General features: G+C 36.9%; 1 protein-coding gene and 2 long non-coding RNA genes across 3 annotated transcripts; all 3 read right to left on the minus strand.

Moving 5' to 3' along the window:
- Positions 1-1273: 1273 nt before the first annotated feature.
- On the minus strand, positions 1274-4321 carry LOC146904907 (uncharacterized). The gene is made up of 2 exons (XR_015017554.1): positions 4033-4321; positions 1274-1571 (listed from the first exon to the last, which is right to left on the minus strand). It is a non-coding gene; the product is annotated as an uncharacterized LOC146904907 (long non-coding RNA).
- A 3787-nt stretch (positions 4322-8108) lies between these two features.
- Positions 8109-11062, minus strand: LOC146904908 (uncharacterized). The gene is made up of 2 exons (XR_015018893.1): positions 10857-11062; positions 8109-8398 (listed from the first exon to the last, which is right to left on the minus strand). It is a non-coding gene; the product is annotated as an uncharacterized LOC146904908 (long non-coding RNA).
- A 4913-nt stretch (positions 11063-15975) lies between these two features.
- Positions 15976-17502, minus strand: LOC146904909 (F-box/kelch-repeat protein At3g06240-like). Its single transcript, XM_085728389.1, has one exon. It carries the CDS (start codon positions 17233-17235, stop codon positions 15976-15978), a length of 1260 nt encoding a protein of 419 aa, XP_085584515.1. The 5' UTR covers positions 17236-17502.
- Between the last annotated feature and the right edge of the window lie 472 nt (positions 17503-17974).

Here is a 17974-nt window from a genome sequence, read left to right on the forward strand (position 1 = left end):
TCACATGACCAAGGAAACTCACTTCCCGCAACCAAAACTCACACTTGGACAACTTAGCAAACAACTTCTTCTCTTTCAAAACTCCCAACACAATCCTCAAATTCTCGGCATGCTCCTCTTCAGACTTAGAATACACCAAAAATATCATCTATAAACACCACCACAAAACGATCCAGAAAAGGATGAAATATTCTATTCATGTACTCCATGAAGACACCTGGCGCATTAGATACTCCAAATGGCATCACAGAATACTCATAGTGTCCATACCTCGTTCTGAACGCAGTTTTGGATATATCTTCCGCCTTTACTCTAATCTGATGATATCCTGACCTCAAATCAATCTTACTGAATGCTTCTGCACCAACCAACTGATCCATCAAATCGTCAATTCTCGGAAGCGGATACCGATTCTTGAATGTCACCTTGTTCAACTGCCGATAATCCACACATAACCTCATACTTCCATCCTTCTTCTTAACCAACAACACAGGAGCTCCCCACGGAGAAACACTCGGCCTGATAAACTGCTTCTCGAGCAACTCTTCCAACTGCTTCTTCAACTCACCCAACTTCAATGCAGAAATCCGATACGGCGCAATCGAAATAGGACTCGTTCCAGGTACCAAATCAATTGCAAACTCAACTTCCCTCTCCAGCGGTAACTCGGTAACGTCGTCCGGAAAAACTTCTGGAAACTCTTGCACTACCGGCAAATCACCAACACCTTTCTCACTACTTTCCTTCAATGAAGCAAACATCATAAACACACTAGCTTCACCATCCAAGGACTTCTTCACTTGCTCCGCGGTCAAGAACCTTCTACCTTCCTCAACTACTGGCTTAGAAAACGTTACACTTTTGGTCAAACAATTAATGTTAACACCAAAAGTCAACATCCAATCCATACCAAAAATAACGTCCATATGCTTCAACGGAAGACACACAAGATCCAACTCAAAATCAACATGAACCTTAACACAAACCACAAACAACTGAGCCTCCGCAGCCAAAGATACCTTCCCTTGCCAGACCCAACAAACCTGAAGCAACCTGCTACTCCCCCACTACGCTCAAACCCACCTAAAAAAACAGAACAACACAACAAGTACCGACAGTACTTCCGTACATGTCGCGTACAAACAGGAAAATTCAACGGATTTTGGTCTGGACAAGACCGACCATGGCTCTGATACCAACTTGTAACACCCTATTTCTATTAAGCGGTAAAACGCGCGAATACATCAGAAATATTCTAGAAATAGATGCTACGTCTCAAAATAAAACCAACTAATGTCATGCATATATATAATATTTCAACGGTCACAGCGGAATTCAAATCATAAACTTCAACATATACATGCCATGGTCAAATATATCCTCATATGAAAATATTCCAAGTCCGTCAAGTGGACAATAGCAACAACATAGCAACAGAATCTAAAACAACAAATAGACGCTAAGCCTAATCAGAGCCTAGATACTACGACACTGACACGACAACGGAGAAAGCTCCCGTCCTCCAAACATCCAACAAGCAAACTCACCAAGCGTGTAATCCTGCACAACGTCTACCCATCCATACAGACAGGTAGGCGGTCGAAACCACTGGGGGTAAGTATTACATTAATCATAATTCACGAAAAACATTTATCATGAACATTGGAAATGAAAGACATATTCAAGAATACAAAACAACAAATCATACATGTATTCACAGTCTTCATGATTTTCATGCCATTCAAACCATTCCATATCATCATTCCAAGTTTATATCAACAAGTGTATCATACACGTATCACATATACACAACCCTTCCTCTTAGAACACTAGCATCACATGATCATTATTATCCCCCATCACTTAAATTTCAAGCTATCACATTAATATCATAGCATAGCATGCATATTCAACCTCTAATCAAGTCATCAACAAAAGCTCATCATTTATCAACATCAATCAATGAAAACATTACTCACTTCATTACTCATCTAGCATGCTTATCTTAACAAGTACAATTCATCATATCGAAGTTATAAGCAAACCATCATCATTATCAAAGAACATCACCACCTCATATATGTATATATATACATATACAAATCTCACCTCATCATTATTATTAAATAACCATCATCAATTGATTCACCAAGTGTATAAGCACAAACAATTAAGGCATGCAATTAGAGCATAATACAATTATTCACAACCATCCACAAAATTCACCAATGTACATATACACCAATCCACATCATCACAACATTCACCAAATTTCACCAATACACAAATTCACCAAGTCATATATTCAATTATGACACAACTCATCAATTATTCAAATGCATGCAATGTTCTAGACTTTTCTCTAGATGCATGTGGTACCAAAACACCTCAAGGTCGTCACCTTCGATGCAACAAAAACATCGTATGTAAGAGTACACCTCCTCTTACTATGTAAAAGTACACCTCCTTTTACATTTCAACAACAACAACAACATGGTATGATGCATGGACATATAACAATGACTCGATAATGCACAACCCCAACATAACAACTATCAAAAACAATGTAAAAGTACACCTCCTTTTACATTTCAACAACTCAACAACATTGCATTATCAAGAATCATGCCCATACATTCAACAATCACATCTCACAAAAAATTCATCAACATTCATCAACATCGATTTACAATTCATTTCCATTTACATCACATAAATCAAGTAAAATGGAATAACAGAACAATTTATGATAAACATCATTCTCAACCTTCCACAATCATTCAAACACAATTATTTAATCATATGTGACCATTCACAAAAGATTCATAAGACTTTAGTTCATCAAGGTTCATTTCTACTAAGTTCGTCTCCAAAAGTCACCATTTAAAAATAATAGAAGTTATGAACCAAAACCAACTCTACAAGCTCAATTGCCTATGCCATGTATTCTCACAAGTCACTTATAGGTGCAGTAGAGGACACATAAGCATTTCATCGGCCAAAAACGACGAATTCAAGAAAAACTCAAAGTTCGTCTCACTTTTCCACTCTTTACAAAATTTTCCATTTTCAAAGCAAAACAAGTTAGATCCATCACCTTATAGATTAGATAGTATTAAACACCTTAATTGAACTCATAAAACCCAAGTTTGAAGTTTGGAAACAATCCATAAGGTTTGGGTCGACTTAGAAATAGTTATGCGGATTTTTCGTAAAATTTTCTCTAAGACCTCCTTGGAGTATTTTCCTCATGACTCAAAAACCAAAAATCATTTTCAAGTCAAACCAAAGCCATTGGAAAGCTAACAAAATTATCTACAACTTTCATGTTTAAACCAAAGACCAGATCAAAACAGAAACGACGGAAAAAGACGTAAGAACGCGAAACAGAAAAGCTGTTTCTGGGCAATTTCGCTATTAGCGTAGTTTGAGCTATTAGCGCAATAACTCCAGACAGTTTCGCTATTAGCGCAGTTCTAGCGAATTTCTTCAGTAGTCACGGGTTTTTACACCATTTTTGCCCAAAATCCCAATTTTCAAACCCCCAACTCCCAAATCAACTTCCAGAAAGTGTTTATGGGTCAAAACAGGTTCAATACACTTAAACAAACATGATTCAAGCGTTAAAAACAACAACATAGCTCATTTCGTCAAATTCACAAAATTCTTTCAAAACACCAACATAACCACCAATCTCCTCATGAATCCATAAACAACGTTTCCAGTTACACAATTTTGATTCTAACAGTTCAACAATCATCAACAACAACTAATGAACACAAATTAATGCACAATTCAACATCACAACCTCATTTTTCATCAAAATTGCTCAAGAACACAATATACCCACAAATGCACATTTCAACATGTTAATTCACATACTAACATGCAATTGTCATACAAATCATGCTCTCAATCATAACAACAACAATTATGCACGAATTCAGAGCAATTAGATTCAATTTATCAATTTCATAAAAATGGGTATAAATGAAAAATGATGAAATTATGATCAAAAACTAACCCCCTTACCTCTAACACCAAGAATCTTTAATTCAAGCCTCAATTTAGCTCCTAGATGATGAATCCCCTCCTCTAGCTCTAGCCCTTGATCTTGTTCTACTCTCAAGCTTCTATCTCTTCTCTTCCCAAATGAAATGAAATGTGAAATGTTGTGAAACCTAATTTTCACCAACAACTAGAGTTTATATATGTGCTCTATTCAATTGGGCTTATCTCTCAAACCTTAATGGGCCTAACCCATTTCTATTCTAACACCCAAAATGTCACTACTCACTTAATGGTAAATTACAACACTAACGGTCACTTACCGGTAAATAAAATGATTGCTACACTCTCTCTAGTAACTTGGAAAAATAATACTCTTACTAAGCACTAAAATAATTCTCATCCAAAATTACAAAATCACCCCTACTCTCAAAATGACCAAAATGCCTCTAAGTCCAAAATGACTAAAATACCCTTCTACACCGAATTCTACAATTCCCATCCAAAAATACACACAGATGCAAATAATCACATAATAGCACACACAACACACATAAATAAATAATAAAATAAATCTAGCGAAAATCGGGCTGTTACAACTCTCCCCCACTAAAAAGAATTTTCGCCCTCGAAAATTACCTGAAGAAAACAACTCTGGATACGCAACCCTCACTCTACTCTCCGATTCCCAAGTGGCACTCTCACCGGTTGGTCCAACCCAAATCACTTTAACCAAAACGACCTCCTTGCCACGCAAACGCTTCACTTCACGATCCTCAATCCTAACTGGCCAAGTCTCAACGGTCAAATTATCCCTTACTTCCAAATCATCCACTTGAATCACATGGAACGCTTCATACACATACTTCCTCAACTGAGACACATGAAACACATCATGAAGATTCGACAAAGATGGCGGTAACGCAATCCTATACGCTACAACCCCAACCTTCTCAACAATCTCAAAAGGTCCAACAAAACGAGGAGTCAACTTCCGACACTTCAAAGCACGTCCAACACCAGTTACAGGATTCACTCTCAAAAACACATGATCACCAACCTGAAACTCGATTTCCTTCCTCCTCTTATCATGATAACTCTTCTGCCTACTCTGAGACGCTCTCATCTTCTCTTGAATCATCTTAACCTTCTTGGTCGTCTCTTGCACACTTCCGGTCCTAACAAAGCACTTTCTCCTGACTCATACTAACACAAAGGAGTTCTACACCTCCGACCATACAAAGCTTCAAACGGTGCCATCCCGATACTAGAGTGAAAACTGTTGTTGTAAGTAAACTCAATCAACGGTAAACATTCAATCCAATTGACACCTTGCTCCAACACACATGCTCTCAACAAATCTTCCAAACTCTGAATAGTCCTCTCCGTCTGACCATCAGTCTGGGGATGATACGCAGAACTCAACCTCAACTTAGTTCCCAAAGCATCTTGCAAACTCTCCCAAAACTTAGAAGTAAACCTCGGATCCCGATCCGACACAATACTAGAAGGAACACCATGCAATCTAACAATCTGCTCAATGTAGATCTCAGCCAACTTAGCCACAGACATACCGGTCTTAATAGGAACAAAATGTGCCGACTTCGTCAACCGATCAACAATCACCCAAATAGAATCAAAACCCTTAGCAGTCTTTGGCAAAGCTCCAACAAAGTCCATTGATATACTATCCCACTTCCACTCTGGCACGAACAACGGTTGCATCAAACCTAACGGTCTTTGATGTTCAATCTTAGACTTCTGACAAACCAAACAAGCATACACAAACTCTGCGATCTCCTTCTTCATTCCAGGCCACCAAAACAACTTCTTCAAATCCTGATACATCTTAGTCGCTCCTGGATGAATACTCAAACTACTTCTATGACCTTCTTCCAAAATCTGTCTCTTAAGCTCAAGAACTCTCGGTACACAAACACGATCACGAAACATCAAAACACCGTTCTCACCCAATCTGAAGTCCCCACCTTTACCTTGATTAACCAACACCACACGATCTACAAGTTCCAAATCTTCCTTCTGACCGTCCTTAATCTCTTCCAAAATATTACTTGTCAACTTCAACATTCCCAACCTCACACCATCCGGTGTCAATTCACTAACCAAACTCAAATCTCGAAACTGCTCAATCAACTCTAACTCTTTCACCATCAAAGCAGACATATACAACGACTTCCTACTCAAAGCATCAGCAACAACATTGGCCTTTCCAGGATGATAACACAACTGGAAATCAAAATCCTTAAGATACTCCTACCATCTCCTCTGCCTCATATTCAACTCCTTCCGGTCAAACAAATACTTCAAACTCTTGTGATCACTGAACACCTCAAACTTAGAACCATACAGATAATGCCTCCAAATCTTCAACACATACACAACGGCCGCTAATTCCAAATCATGAGTCGGATAGTTCTTCTCATGCACTTTCAACTGCCTCGAAGCATAAGCCACAACCTGACGATTCTGCATAAGCACACCACCAAGACCCATCTTAGAAGCATCACAATACACCACAAACGATTCCTTCGGATTTGGCAAAATCAACACTGGAGCTGACGTCAACCTCTTCTTCAACTCTTGGAAACTCTTCTCACACTTAGCATCCCAAACATAAGCTTGTCCTTTCCGAGTCAACTGCGTCAATGGCAACGCCAACTTAGACATTCCTTCAATGAACCTCCGATAATGACCTGCCAATCCAAGAAAGCTTCTAACTTCAAAAACAGACTTAGGTGATTCCCATTGCCACACTGCATCAACCTTCGACGGATCCACCGCAATGCTACCTTTAGAAATCACATGACCAAGGAAACTCACTTCCCGCAACCAAAACTCACACTTGGACAACTTAGCAAACAACTTCTTCTCTTTCAAAACTCCCAACACAATCCTCAAATTCTCGGCATGCTCCTCTTCAGACTTAGAATACACCAAAAATATCATCTATAAACACCACCACAAAACGATCCAGAAAAGGATGAAATATTCTATTCATGTACTCCATGAAGACACCTGGCGCATTAGATACTCCAAATGGCATCACAGAATACTCATAGTGTCCATACCTCGTTCTGAACGCAGTTTTGGATATATCTTCCGCCTTTACTCTAATCTGATGATATCCTGACCTCAAATCAATCTTACTGAATGCTTCTGCACCAACCAACTGATCCATCAAATCGTCAATTCTCGGAAGCGGATACCGATTCTTGAATGTCACCTTGTTCAACTGCCGATAATCCACACATAACCTCATACTTCCATCCTTCTTCTTAACCAACAACACAGGAGCTCCCCACGGAGAAACACTCGGCCTGATAAACTGCTTCTCGAGCAACTCTTCCAACTGCTTCTTCAACTCACCCAACTTCAATGCAGAAATCCGATACGGCGCAATCGAAATAGGACTCGTTCCAGGTACCAAATCAATTGCAAACTCAACTTCCCTCTCCAGCGGTAACTCGGTAACGTCGTCCGGAAAAACTTCTGGAAACTCTTGCACTACCGGCAAATCACCAACACCTTTCTCACTACTTTCCTTCAATGAAGCAAACATCATAAACACACTAGCTTCACCATCCAAGGACTTCTTCACTTGCTCCGCGGTCAAGAACCTTCTACCTTCCTCAACTACTGGCTTAGAAAACGTTACACTTTTGGTCAAACAATTAATGTTAACACCAAAAGTCAACATCCAATCCATACCAAAAATAACGTCCATATGCTTCAACGGAAGACACACAAGATCCAACTCAAAATCAACATGAACCTTAACACAAACCACAAACAACTGAGCCTCCGCAGCCAAAGATACCTTCCCTTGCCAGACCCAACAAACCTGAAGCAACCTGCTACTCCCCCACTACGCTCAAACCCACCTAAAAAAACAGAACAACACAACAAGTACCGACAGTACTTCCGTACATGTCGCGTACAAACAGGAAAATTCAACGGATTTTGGTCTGGACAAGACCGACCATGGCTCTGATACCAACTTGTAACACCCTATTTCTATTAAGCGGTAAAACGCGCGAATACATCAGAAATATTCTAGAAATAGATGCTACGTCTCAAAATAAAACCAACTAATGTCATGCATATATATAATATTTCAACGGTCACAGCGGAATTCAAATCATAAACTTCAACATATACATGCCATGGTCAAATATATCCTCATATGAAAATATTCCAAGTCCGTCAAGTGGACAATAGCAACAACATAGCAACAGAATCCAAAACAACAAATAGACGCTAAGCCTGATCAGAGCCTAAATACTACGACACTGACACGACAACGGAGAAAGCTCCCGTCGTGCAAACATCCAACAAGCAAACTCACCAAGCGTCTAATCCTGCACAACGTCTACCCATCCATACAGACAGGTAGGCGGTCGAAACCACTGGGGGTAAGTAATACATTAATCATAATTCACGAAAAACATTTATCATGAACATTGGAAATGAAAGACATATTCAAGAATACAAAACAACAAATCATACATGTATTCACAGTCTTCATGATTCTCATGTCATTCAAACCATTCCATATCATCATTCCAAGTTCATATCAACAAGTGTATCATACACGTATCACATATACATAACCCTTCCTCCTAGAACACTAGCATCACATGATCATTATTATCCCCCATCACTTAAATTTCAAGCTATCACATTAATATCATAGCATAGCATGCATATTCAACCTCTAATCAAGTCATCAACAAAAGCTCATCATTTATCAACATCAATCAATGAAAACATTACTCACTTCATTACTCATCTAGCATGCTTATCTTAACAAGTACAATTCATCATATCGAAGTTTGCAAACCATCATCATTATCAAAGAACATCACCACCTCATATATGTATATATATACATATACAAATCTCACCTCATCATTATTATTAAATAACCATCATCAATTGATTCACCAAGTGTATAAGCACAAACAATTAAGGCATGCAATTAGAGCATAATACAATTATTCACAACCATCCACAAAATTCACCAATGTACATATACACCAATCCACATCATCACAACATTCACCAAATTTCACCAATACACAAATTCACCAAGTCATATATTCAATTATGACACAACTCATCAATTATTCAAATGCATGCAATGTTCTAGACTTTTCTCTAGATGCATGTGGTACCAAAACACCTCAAGGTCGTCACCTTCGATGCAACAAAAACATCGTATGTAAGAGTACACCTCCTCTTACTATGTAAAAGTACACCTCCTTTTACATTTCAACAACAACAACAACATGGTATGATGCATGGACATATAGCAATGACTCGATAATGCACAACCCCAACATAACAACTATCAAAAACAATGTAAAAGTACATCTCCTTTTACATTTCAACAACTCAACAACATTGCATTATCAAGAATCATGCCCATACATTCAACAATCACATCTCACAGAAAATTCATCAACATTCATCAACATCGATTTACAATTCATTTCCATTTACATCACATAAATCAAGTAAAATGGAATAACAAAACAATTTATGATAAACATCATTCTCAACCTTCCACAATCATTCAAACACAATTATTTAATCATATGTGACCATTCACAAAAGATTCATAAGACTTTAGTTCATCAAGGTTCATTTATACTAAGTTCGTCTCCAAAAGTCACCATTTAAAAATAATAGAAGTTATGAACCAAAACCAACTCTACAAGCTCAATTGCCTATGCCATGTATTCTCACAAGTCACTTATAGGTGCAGTAGAGGATACATAAGCATTTCATCGGCCAAAAACGACGAATTCAAGAAAAACTCAAAGTTCGTCTCACTTTTCCACTCTTTACAAATTTTTCCATTTTCAAAGCAAAACAAGTTAGATCCATCACCTCATAGATTAGATAGTATTAAACACCTTAATTGAACTCATAAAACCCAAGTTTGAAGTTTGGAAACAATCCATAAGGTTTGGGTCGACTTAGAAATAGTTATGCGGATTTTTCGTAAAATTTTCTCTAAGACCTCCTTGGAGTATTTTCCTCATGACTCAAAAACCAAAAATCATTTTCAAGTCAAACCAAAGCCATTGGAAAGCTAACAAAATTATCTACAACTTTCATGTTTACACCAAAGACCAGATCAAAACAGAAACGAGGGAAAAAGACGCAAGAACGCGAAACAGAAAAGCTGTTTCTGGACAATTTCGCTATTAGCGTAGTTTGAGCTATTAGCGCAATAACTCCAGACAGTTTCGCTATTAGCGCAGTTCTAGCGAATTTCTTCAGTAGTTACGGGTTTTTACACCATTTTCGCCCAAAATCCCAATTTTCAAACCCCCAACTCCCAAATCAACTTCCAGAAAGTGTTTATGGGTCAAAACAGGTTCAATACACTTAAACAAACATGATTCAAGCGTTAAAAACAACAACATAGCTCATTTCGTCAAATTCACAAAATTCTTTCAAAACACCAACATAACCACCAATCTCCTCATGAATCCATAAACAACGTTTCCAGTTACACAATTTTGATTCTAACAGTTCAACAATCATCAACAACAACTAATGAACACAAATTCATGCACAATTCAACATCACAACCTCATTTTTCATCAAAATTGCTCAAGAACACAATATACCCACAAATGCACATTTCAACATGTTAATTCACATACTAACATGCAATTGTCATACAAATCATGCTCTCAATCATAACAACAACAATTATGCACGAATTCAGAGCAATTAGATTCATTTTATCAATTTCATAAAAATGGGTATAAATGAAAAATGATGAAATTATGATCAAAAACTAACCCCCTTACCTCTAACACCAAGAATCTTTAATTCAAGCCTCAATTTAGCTCCTAGATGATGAATCCCCTCCTCTAGCTCTAGCCCTTGATCTTGTTCTACTCTCAAGCTTCTATCTCTTCTCTTCCCAAATGAAATGAAATGTGAAATGTTGTGAAACCTAATTTTCACCAACAACTAGAGTTTATATATGTGCTCTATTCAATTGGGCTTATCTCTCAAAACTTAATGGGCCTAACCCATTTCTATTCTAACACCCAAAATGTCACTACTCACTTAATGGTAAATTACAACACTAACGGTCACTTACCGGTACATAAAATGATTACTACACTCTCTCTAGTAACTTGGTAAAATAATACTCTTACTAAGCACTAAAATAATTCTCATCCAAAATTACAAAATTACCCCTACTCTCAAAATGACCAAAATGCCCCTAAGTCCAAAATGACTAAAATACCCTTCTACACCGAATTCTACAATTCCCAACCAAAAATACGCACAGATGCAAATAATCACATAATAGCACACACAACACACATAAATAAATAATAAAATAAATCTAGCGAAAATCGGGCTGTTACACAAACCAAAGCTTCCCCTCCTTCCCCCACCCAAGCAAAAACATGTTCCTAACTGTAGTTGATTTATCAACAGCTAAATCAAACAGGCGGTGGAAACGTACACTAAACGGAACACCACCAACCCAACAATCATACCAAAACAAAGTATATGCCCCATCCCCCACCTTCCTCACGGCCATCTGCTCAGACCAACCCCCCTCACCGCCGCCCCCGCCCTCCCTAATCCTCATTATCTCTCTCCACCACAAGGAACAACTTTGGCCCCCATCCTCTAACCTACCATGCACCGCACCGTACCGAGCCAACAACATCCTATACCAAAGACTACCTCTATCGACTAACAACCTCAATTACCATATACCTTGCAAAACAATATTAAATCCCCTTAACTTCCTCAACCCCAACCCTCGATACTCCTTATGCAAACATACAGTATTCCAACGTAACCAAGATATTTTTCCATGGAAATAAAAAATTATTCAATATAGATTCAATGGAAGAGATTATACTTGATGAGGCCTTGAAGAAGGACAGAGCATAGACAGGAAATGCATTCAAGACGGCCTAAGAAGAACCAAGCGACCACTGAAGGAGAGAATCTGACTTTGCCAAACAGACCGTCTATTTTTAATCTGTTAACGACAGGCTCCTAAAACAACAATCGACGCGGATTGCCACGAATAGGGAACCCCAAGTACACAAACTGGACCTTACCAACTTTACAACTCAACACAACCAAGAGTCAGATATATTAACCCCCACCAACATGCTTTTATGAAAATTAACCTTCAACCCAGACACCGACTCAAAAAGGAGAAGAACGACCCACAAAGCACAGACATTGGCCCAACTTTTACCGCCTATCAATAAAGTGTCATCAACAAACTGAAGATGGGAAATGGCCACCGAATTAGACTCGCCAATGTTGTAACTAGTAAAGATATTATTATCAACCATGACCTTCATCATGATGTTCAATCCTTCCGCCGCAACAAAAATAAAAAAGGTGAAAGAGGGTCGCATTGACGCAAACCCCTTTCAAGCATAAATTCATCAGTGGGGCTCCATTAACCAACAAGGATGCTGTAGCCATGCTAACGAACTCTTTAATCCACTTACGCCACAAGGTCGGGAAAGATATTCTACCCATGATTACGCCTTCTCAAAATCAACTTTAAACAACATAAGCTCCTTTTTCGACTTGTGCACTTCATCCACCACCTCATTCACTATCACAATGCCATTTAGAATCCGCCTATTTTTGACGAAAGCTGACTGAGCATCAGAAATAACCCCGCCAATCACCTGGCGCCATATATTAACAAGACTTTTTTGCCAAAATTTTATAGAAACTCTCCACTAAAGATATCAGTCGAAAATCATTAAGGGTTTGAGAACTCTCCACTTTCGGAATAAGAGCAATAAATGTATAGCTTATTCCTTTCGTCAATCTCCCATTCTGATGGAACTCCGAAACGAACCTCATCGTCCTTCAGATCAGGCCAAAAATCCTTCACAAAACCCAAATTAATACCATCCAGCCCCAAACTTTTAAAATTGTCACAATCCTACACCGCAGCTTTAACTTCATCCAAAGAAAAAGGTTACAAAAAATATTATCCTATTTGAGCGCTGTAATATTAATTTTGTGCAACACACGGAAAAAATTTTGTGAAAACAATCCACATTTGGTACGATTTACAATTTGTCATTTTTGGTTATAAAAAAAAAAATTACAATAAATTACACCTATCAAATTATCATACATTAATGTTGCATATGTGTATCAATATAAAGATAAGTTTAACATCAATAGATATCAATAAAATAACACATAAAAAGCAATGGAGTTTTAGCTCGGGTGAAAATAGGCTCTAAAAAATTACTAGTACAATAAACAAACAAGTTCCAATAAGCTGCATATTTTTCTTCATAGCATTCTGCCGCCATGTTCCATCATACATGCTTGATGTGTTTGAAGCTCAAGTTGTAGATCTACAATTCAAAATGAACCAATTTCAACAATAGAGCAAAACTGAAAAACGAAAAAAATTAGGACAGAAATACAAAGTAAATCATGTGAAGTGTTTCATTATTCTCAAGATTATAGCATCTTATAACATGCCAACAAGTTGCAAAATGTAGTGCCTGGAACAATCAGATTTGTACTGCAGTGGTAATTAACTTGGGAAACAGGGGCGGATCCAGACTTCAAGTATACGTGGAGCTAAAATTTCAAACAAACAATAATGCAAACTATAATAAAAATAAGAATTAACATTATTTTTTGTTGAAACGAAAAATTTTATTCATCGACAAGTTAGGTGTAAGACACACCACCAACTCGCGGGAAAACAGGAAAAAACAACAAAAAGCGCACCGTATATAGGCGGCACGCCAAAATCCCAAACCCTCTACCTATGATGCCGAAGTATAATACAAGAGGCCAATTCTTATAAAAGTAAAACACACAATCATTGTTACAAGTAACAAGAATATCACTAGTAATCATAAACAATTCTTAGTATAGTTTTCTACCTTATGTTCATTCAAATATAAGTATGCAAAATGTGTACGGGAGAAGCTATATTTTAATGTAATTTCAAATTGACAACCTTATCATTATATGATACACCTCTTTATGATGAAATGATTATATAATTGATTGAAAATGAATTTTTGGATACGAAACAGAGGCGCCAGCCTATGTTCTGCTTGAAGGATGCCAACAACAGTGTTCTTGCGATACCACTTATTAATTAGAAATTAACATTGCATACAACACGAATTCATTTCGAAAGGTAATAACATGAACCTGTAACAATTAATTAGTCGAATACCTACTCAAAATCAATATAAAACATTCTTAGTAAATGATTGATGTCACTAAGGAAACCCTAACAATTTTAAAACCCCAATTTTAAAAACCTAAAACAATCAATTGAAGAATGAGGGGGAAATTGCTTACCTTAGAGTGAGAAGTGAGAGTTGAGAAGTAGGAGAAATTTGAAATTAAGAGAGATGGAGAGCTGAGATTGAAAGAGATGGAGAGCTGAGAGAGAAAGGGGCGTGTTTGTTTAGTTACGGTACAGCCTACAGGAAGGAAATTGGAATAGAAAATGAAAGAGAGTGAGAGTGAGACACACAGCTGTCTTTTGTTTAATATACCCTCCAGTCACTATTATAAACAAATGTTTGCATTTTAGATTTATTCATTGAATGATGTATGTGACCTACAACAAAGACCATATATATCATTAATTGTTGAATGAACCTAAAGTGTAAAAGCATGTGGAGCTATAGTCCCACAATGCTCCTACATGCATCCGCCCCTGTTGGGAAAGATGGTTTCTAAATCAGATCTATTGCAATTTCATAATAGTTTTCCTCATTCTCAAGTTTCCAAAGCTGATCTTTTTATTCATTTACAGATGCATTAGTAACTTCTAAATGTTAAACCAACATTTTCAGATGCATTAGTAACTTGACCTTAAATCAGAACTTGATGCATCAGACTGCGATCGAATTTACAGAATGTTGTTGTGTTGTGCATCGCTATTGTCGCTACTAAAGCAAAACTTTTCGAGATAAGTGTCAATACATCCTAAACAAACCGATTCTAACTCAGAAGATCATACCAGATGCACAAATTATTTCATCAACAATTCACATCAAGAAAATAGCAATTTAAGAAACAAAAGAAATAAAATTGCAGAATTTCTGAAAACCGCAAGAAAAAAATCAAAGAAATCTATGGTTCTTTCAATATCTAGACAAACTCCGGGACTGCCACAACTAAGATACATTGTACCTAAAATAACAAATAAGATACTAGTAAACAATTAAAATCTGTGGTAATTTCAATAATTTCCTCTAGATAGAGAAACAAATCCTTAAGAAAGATAAGGAATATAATTGCAACATGCAAACCAATGAAAAAAACATAAATGCTCTATTGTGATATGAAAAGATCTATTGTAGCTCTTAAATTGAAGAAAAAAGCATAAACTGAAGAAAAAAGACACTCTTGAAGTCATATTGTCGATAAAAAAAAAAAAGATTCTACATATAATCCAACTGCTGACAGTTTGGCAATCAATAGGAAGAATTCAAAAAGGCCAAACAAGGGGAAGATAGGATAGATATGCAAAGAAAATACTTGATGGTCTTAATTTGTTAGAGATCAAAATGAGAAATTCTACACATTCTCATACAATCTTAATCAAAGAGTGAATGCCTAATTCTCAAGAGTGAAGTCATATTCCTTTGTGAAAAAAATAAAGAAATTAGACAATCATGAATGATGAAATAATACAAATCTGAACAGCAGGTAGGTGATACTTGAATTGGTGTGATAAGAACAAGAAGAATATTCAATATCTGTAGAATTGCAAAATCAATATATGGTTAAAAACATGTATCCGGCGGTTGATTCACCATATCTACGACAAAGTTTTAAAGTAAAGGAAATAATCACACAATCAAAACCTAGTCAAAACCAAGTACATAAATTGAAATAAATATTATGTTGGAGAAGAACTCACTTTCAACCGGTTGAAACCAGACTTTCGACATAATCCTTGATAGAGAACCAACATATCTTTTTGTTGACTCTAGATTTCAGTACTCTATTAGTTCTCAAGTTATAGAGAATTGCTTGGTTATCTAGGCAGCATCCGAATACTATTGTATCACCATCTTCGGAAAGATGCAATGGCTTTAATTTCAACCACGAGTAAACAACACTTGAATTTAAATTCATTCGAAGATTGTGATAGCTAAATGTCAAGAATTGAGTCCATGACCGGTCATCTCCAAATTCTGTCATCTTCCATATAAGAAAATCTGTTCCGTTGTGATCTTGAGAAAAGCAGAAGGAGTTCATCAACACACAAACACTTGATAAACGTGTCGACTTCTCAGCACCAGGAGGGAGCATCAACTTTGTGTACGTCTCAGTCCCTAGGTGTAGTGAAATAATCACAAATTCATAAATAATAGTAGTATAATTGGGTATCAACCAGTCAACAGTGTATGTTTCAGTCCCTGGAATCCGACTGCGTGCCAACCAGTTAACCGTGCAGTTGAATTGTACACCTTCATACGTTCTCCAATAACTATAGAGAAGCTGAAGAGGCACAAGAGATAAAGTTTGTATAGTTCTCCAAACATTATCACCCAAAGTAAAAATGCTCACCTCAACCATGGGGTTGTCGACATTGCGATTATAATGCAAAGCCACAACCTTATAAGCGTCGGTTGAATTATCATAACAAAACACGAACCTCCAAGAATTCGATCCATAATTGAAATCATCGAAACTACCTAACCTATCAGATATTCTCCTGGTGGCGGGGTTCCAGAAACGGAGCCAGATAGAGTAAGAATTGAAGGCGCCGTAAGAATAACCCAACAAACAGACCAATCCATTGCATGAACCAATAACTTCACGACAATCTTTGTCATGCAATAGATAATAAGGATCCTTAGGAAAGGTGATATGACGGTTATCTAATAAACGACCAGCAGGAAATGGTACGAAACGGTACTCATCATCAAATGTGGGTGTCTTGTAAGAGACTAACGAGAAGTGTGGGTTTCGTGCAGATCTATTAAGGTGCATTTTGATGAATTTAGGATCAGAGATAATAGTGTTCCAAGACTTGCTCACACATTTGATCTGCATCAAAGATCTTACAGGAAGCCATGATAAGATTTCCGGGATAACCTCGTCGGGTAGGGTTACTGACGGCGGCAGATTGGATTGAGAGCGAAGACGCCGCGAGTTCGGTGGTTGTGTATTCATCAGAGCGAGCAATGTTGATAGGAACGGAGCGTATGTCGGTGCAGTTGAAAGTTGACGAAGCTATCTCTCTTACAAAAGAGCCAAAGACGTGAGTTTGAGTAAATGAAGTTAGTATTGGTAATTGGTATACTAGTCATTCTCTATGATATTATTTATTTATTTTTTTTTTAATTTTTTTTAGTTTAACTGCTATTCTAGTAAAATTTACTTCTTCAATTTCACAATACTTATGTTTCGAGTAAATTAAATAAATTTTGTTATTTTTAATGAAATTCTTATGTTTATTTTTCCTTTTCTTCTTTCCCACATATATTATTTTTAGGGTATTCGAGGTGCAGTTTGGTTCGGTTTTAAGGTTAAAAGTCATCCGAACTACAAGATAAAAAAGCATGCGGTTTGGTTTGGTTCGGTTGACTTTTAAAACAAAATCTGAACCAAACCAAACCACATCCAACTAATGTGGTGTGGTTTGGATCGGTTGGTGCAGTTTTTTCGAGACAATTACAATTTCAACGATGTTTTAAATTTCATCAAATATTACAATTTCATTTTCAATTAAAAAATTTCCCAACAACATAGACCAAATTTAAAACGTGAACAAAGTAATCATATTTTGTAAAAAATACAAAAGACTAAGATTTTAACATTTACTAAAAGTAGCATATTATGAATACACTTTTGAATTAAAAAGCAAAGAAGAAACTTATCAAGAGAAAAAATATGCCATTTTACAAAAATG

Source organism: Medicago sativa, chromosome 7 (genome assembly GCF_051527215.1).
Source record: "Medicago sativa cultivar Bolivia chromosome 7, Bolivia_mono, whole genome shotgun sequence".
Taxonomy (NCBI): Eukaryota; Viridiplantae; Streptophyta; class Magnoliopsida; order Fabales; family Fabaceae; genus Medicago; species Medicago sativa.

What these genes read in the sequence shown, in the direction of transcription:
- LOC146904909 (XM_085728389.1), bottom strand. Translation starts at nt 17,235, where the DNA reads ATGAATACACAACCACCGAACTCGCGGCGTCTTCGCTCTCAATCCAAT.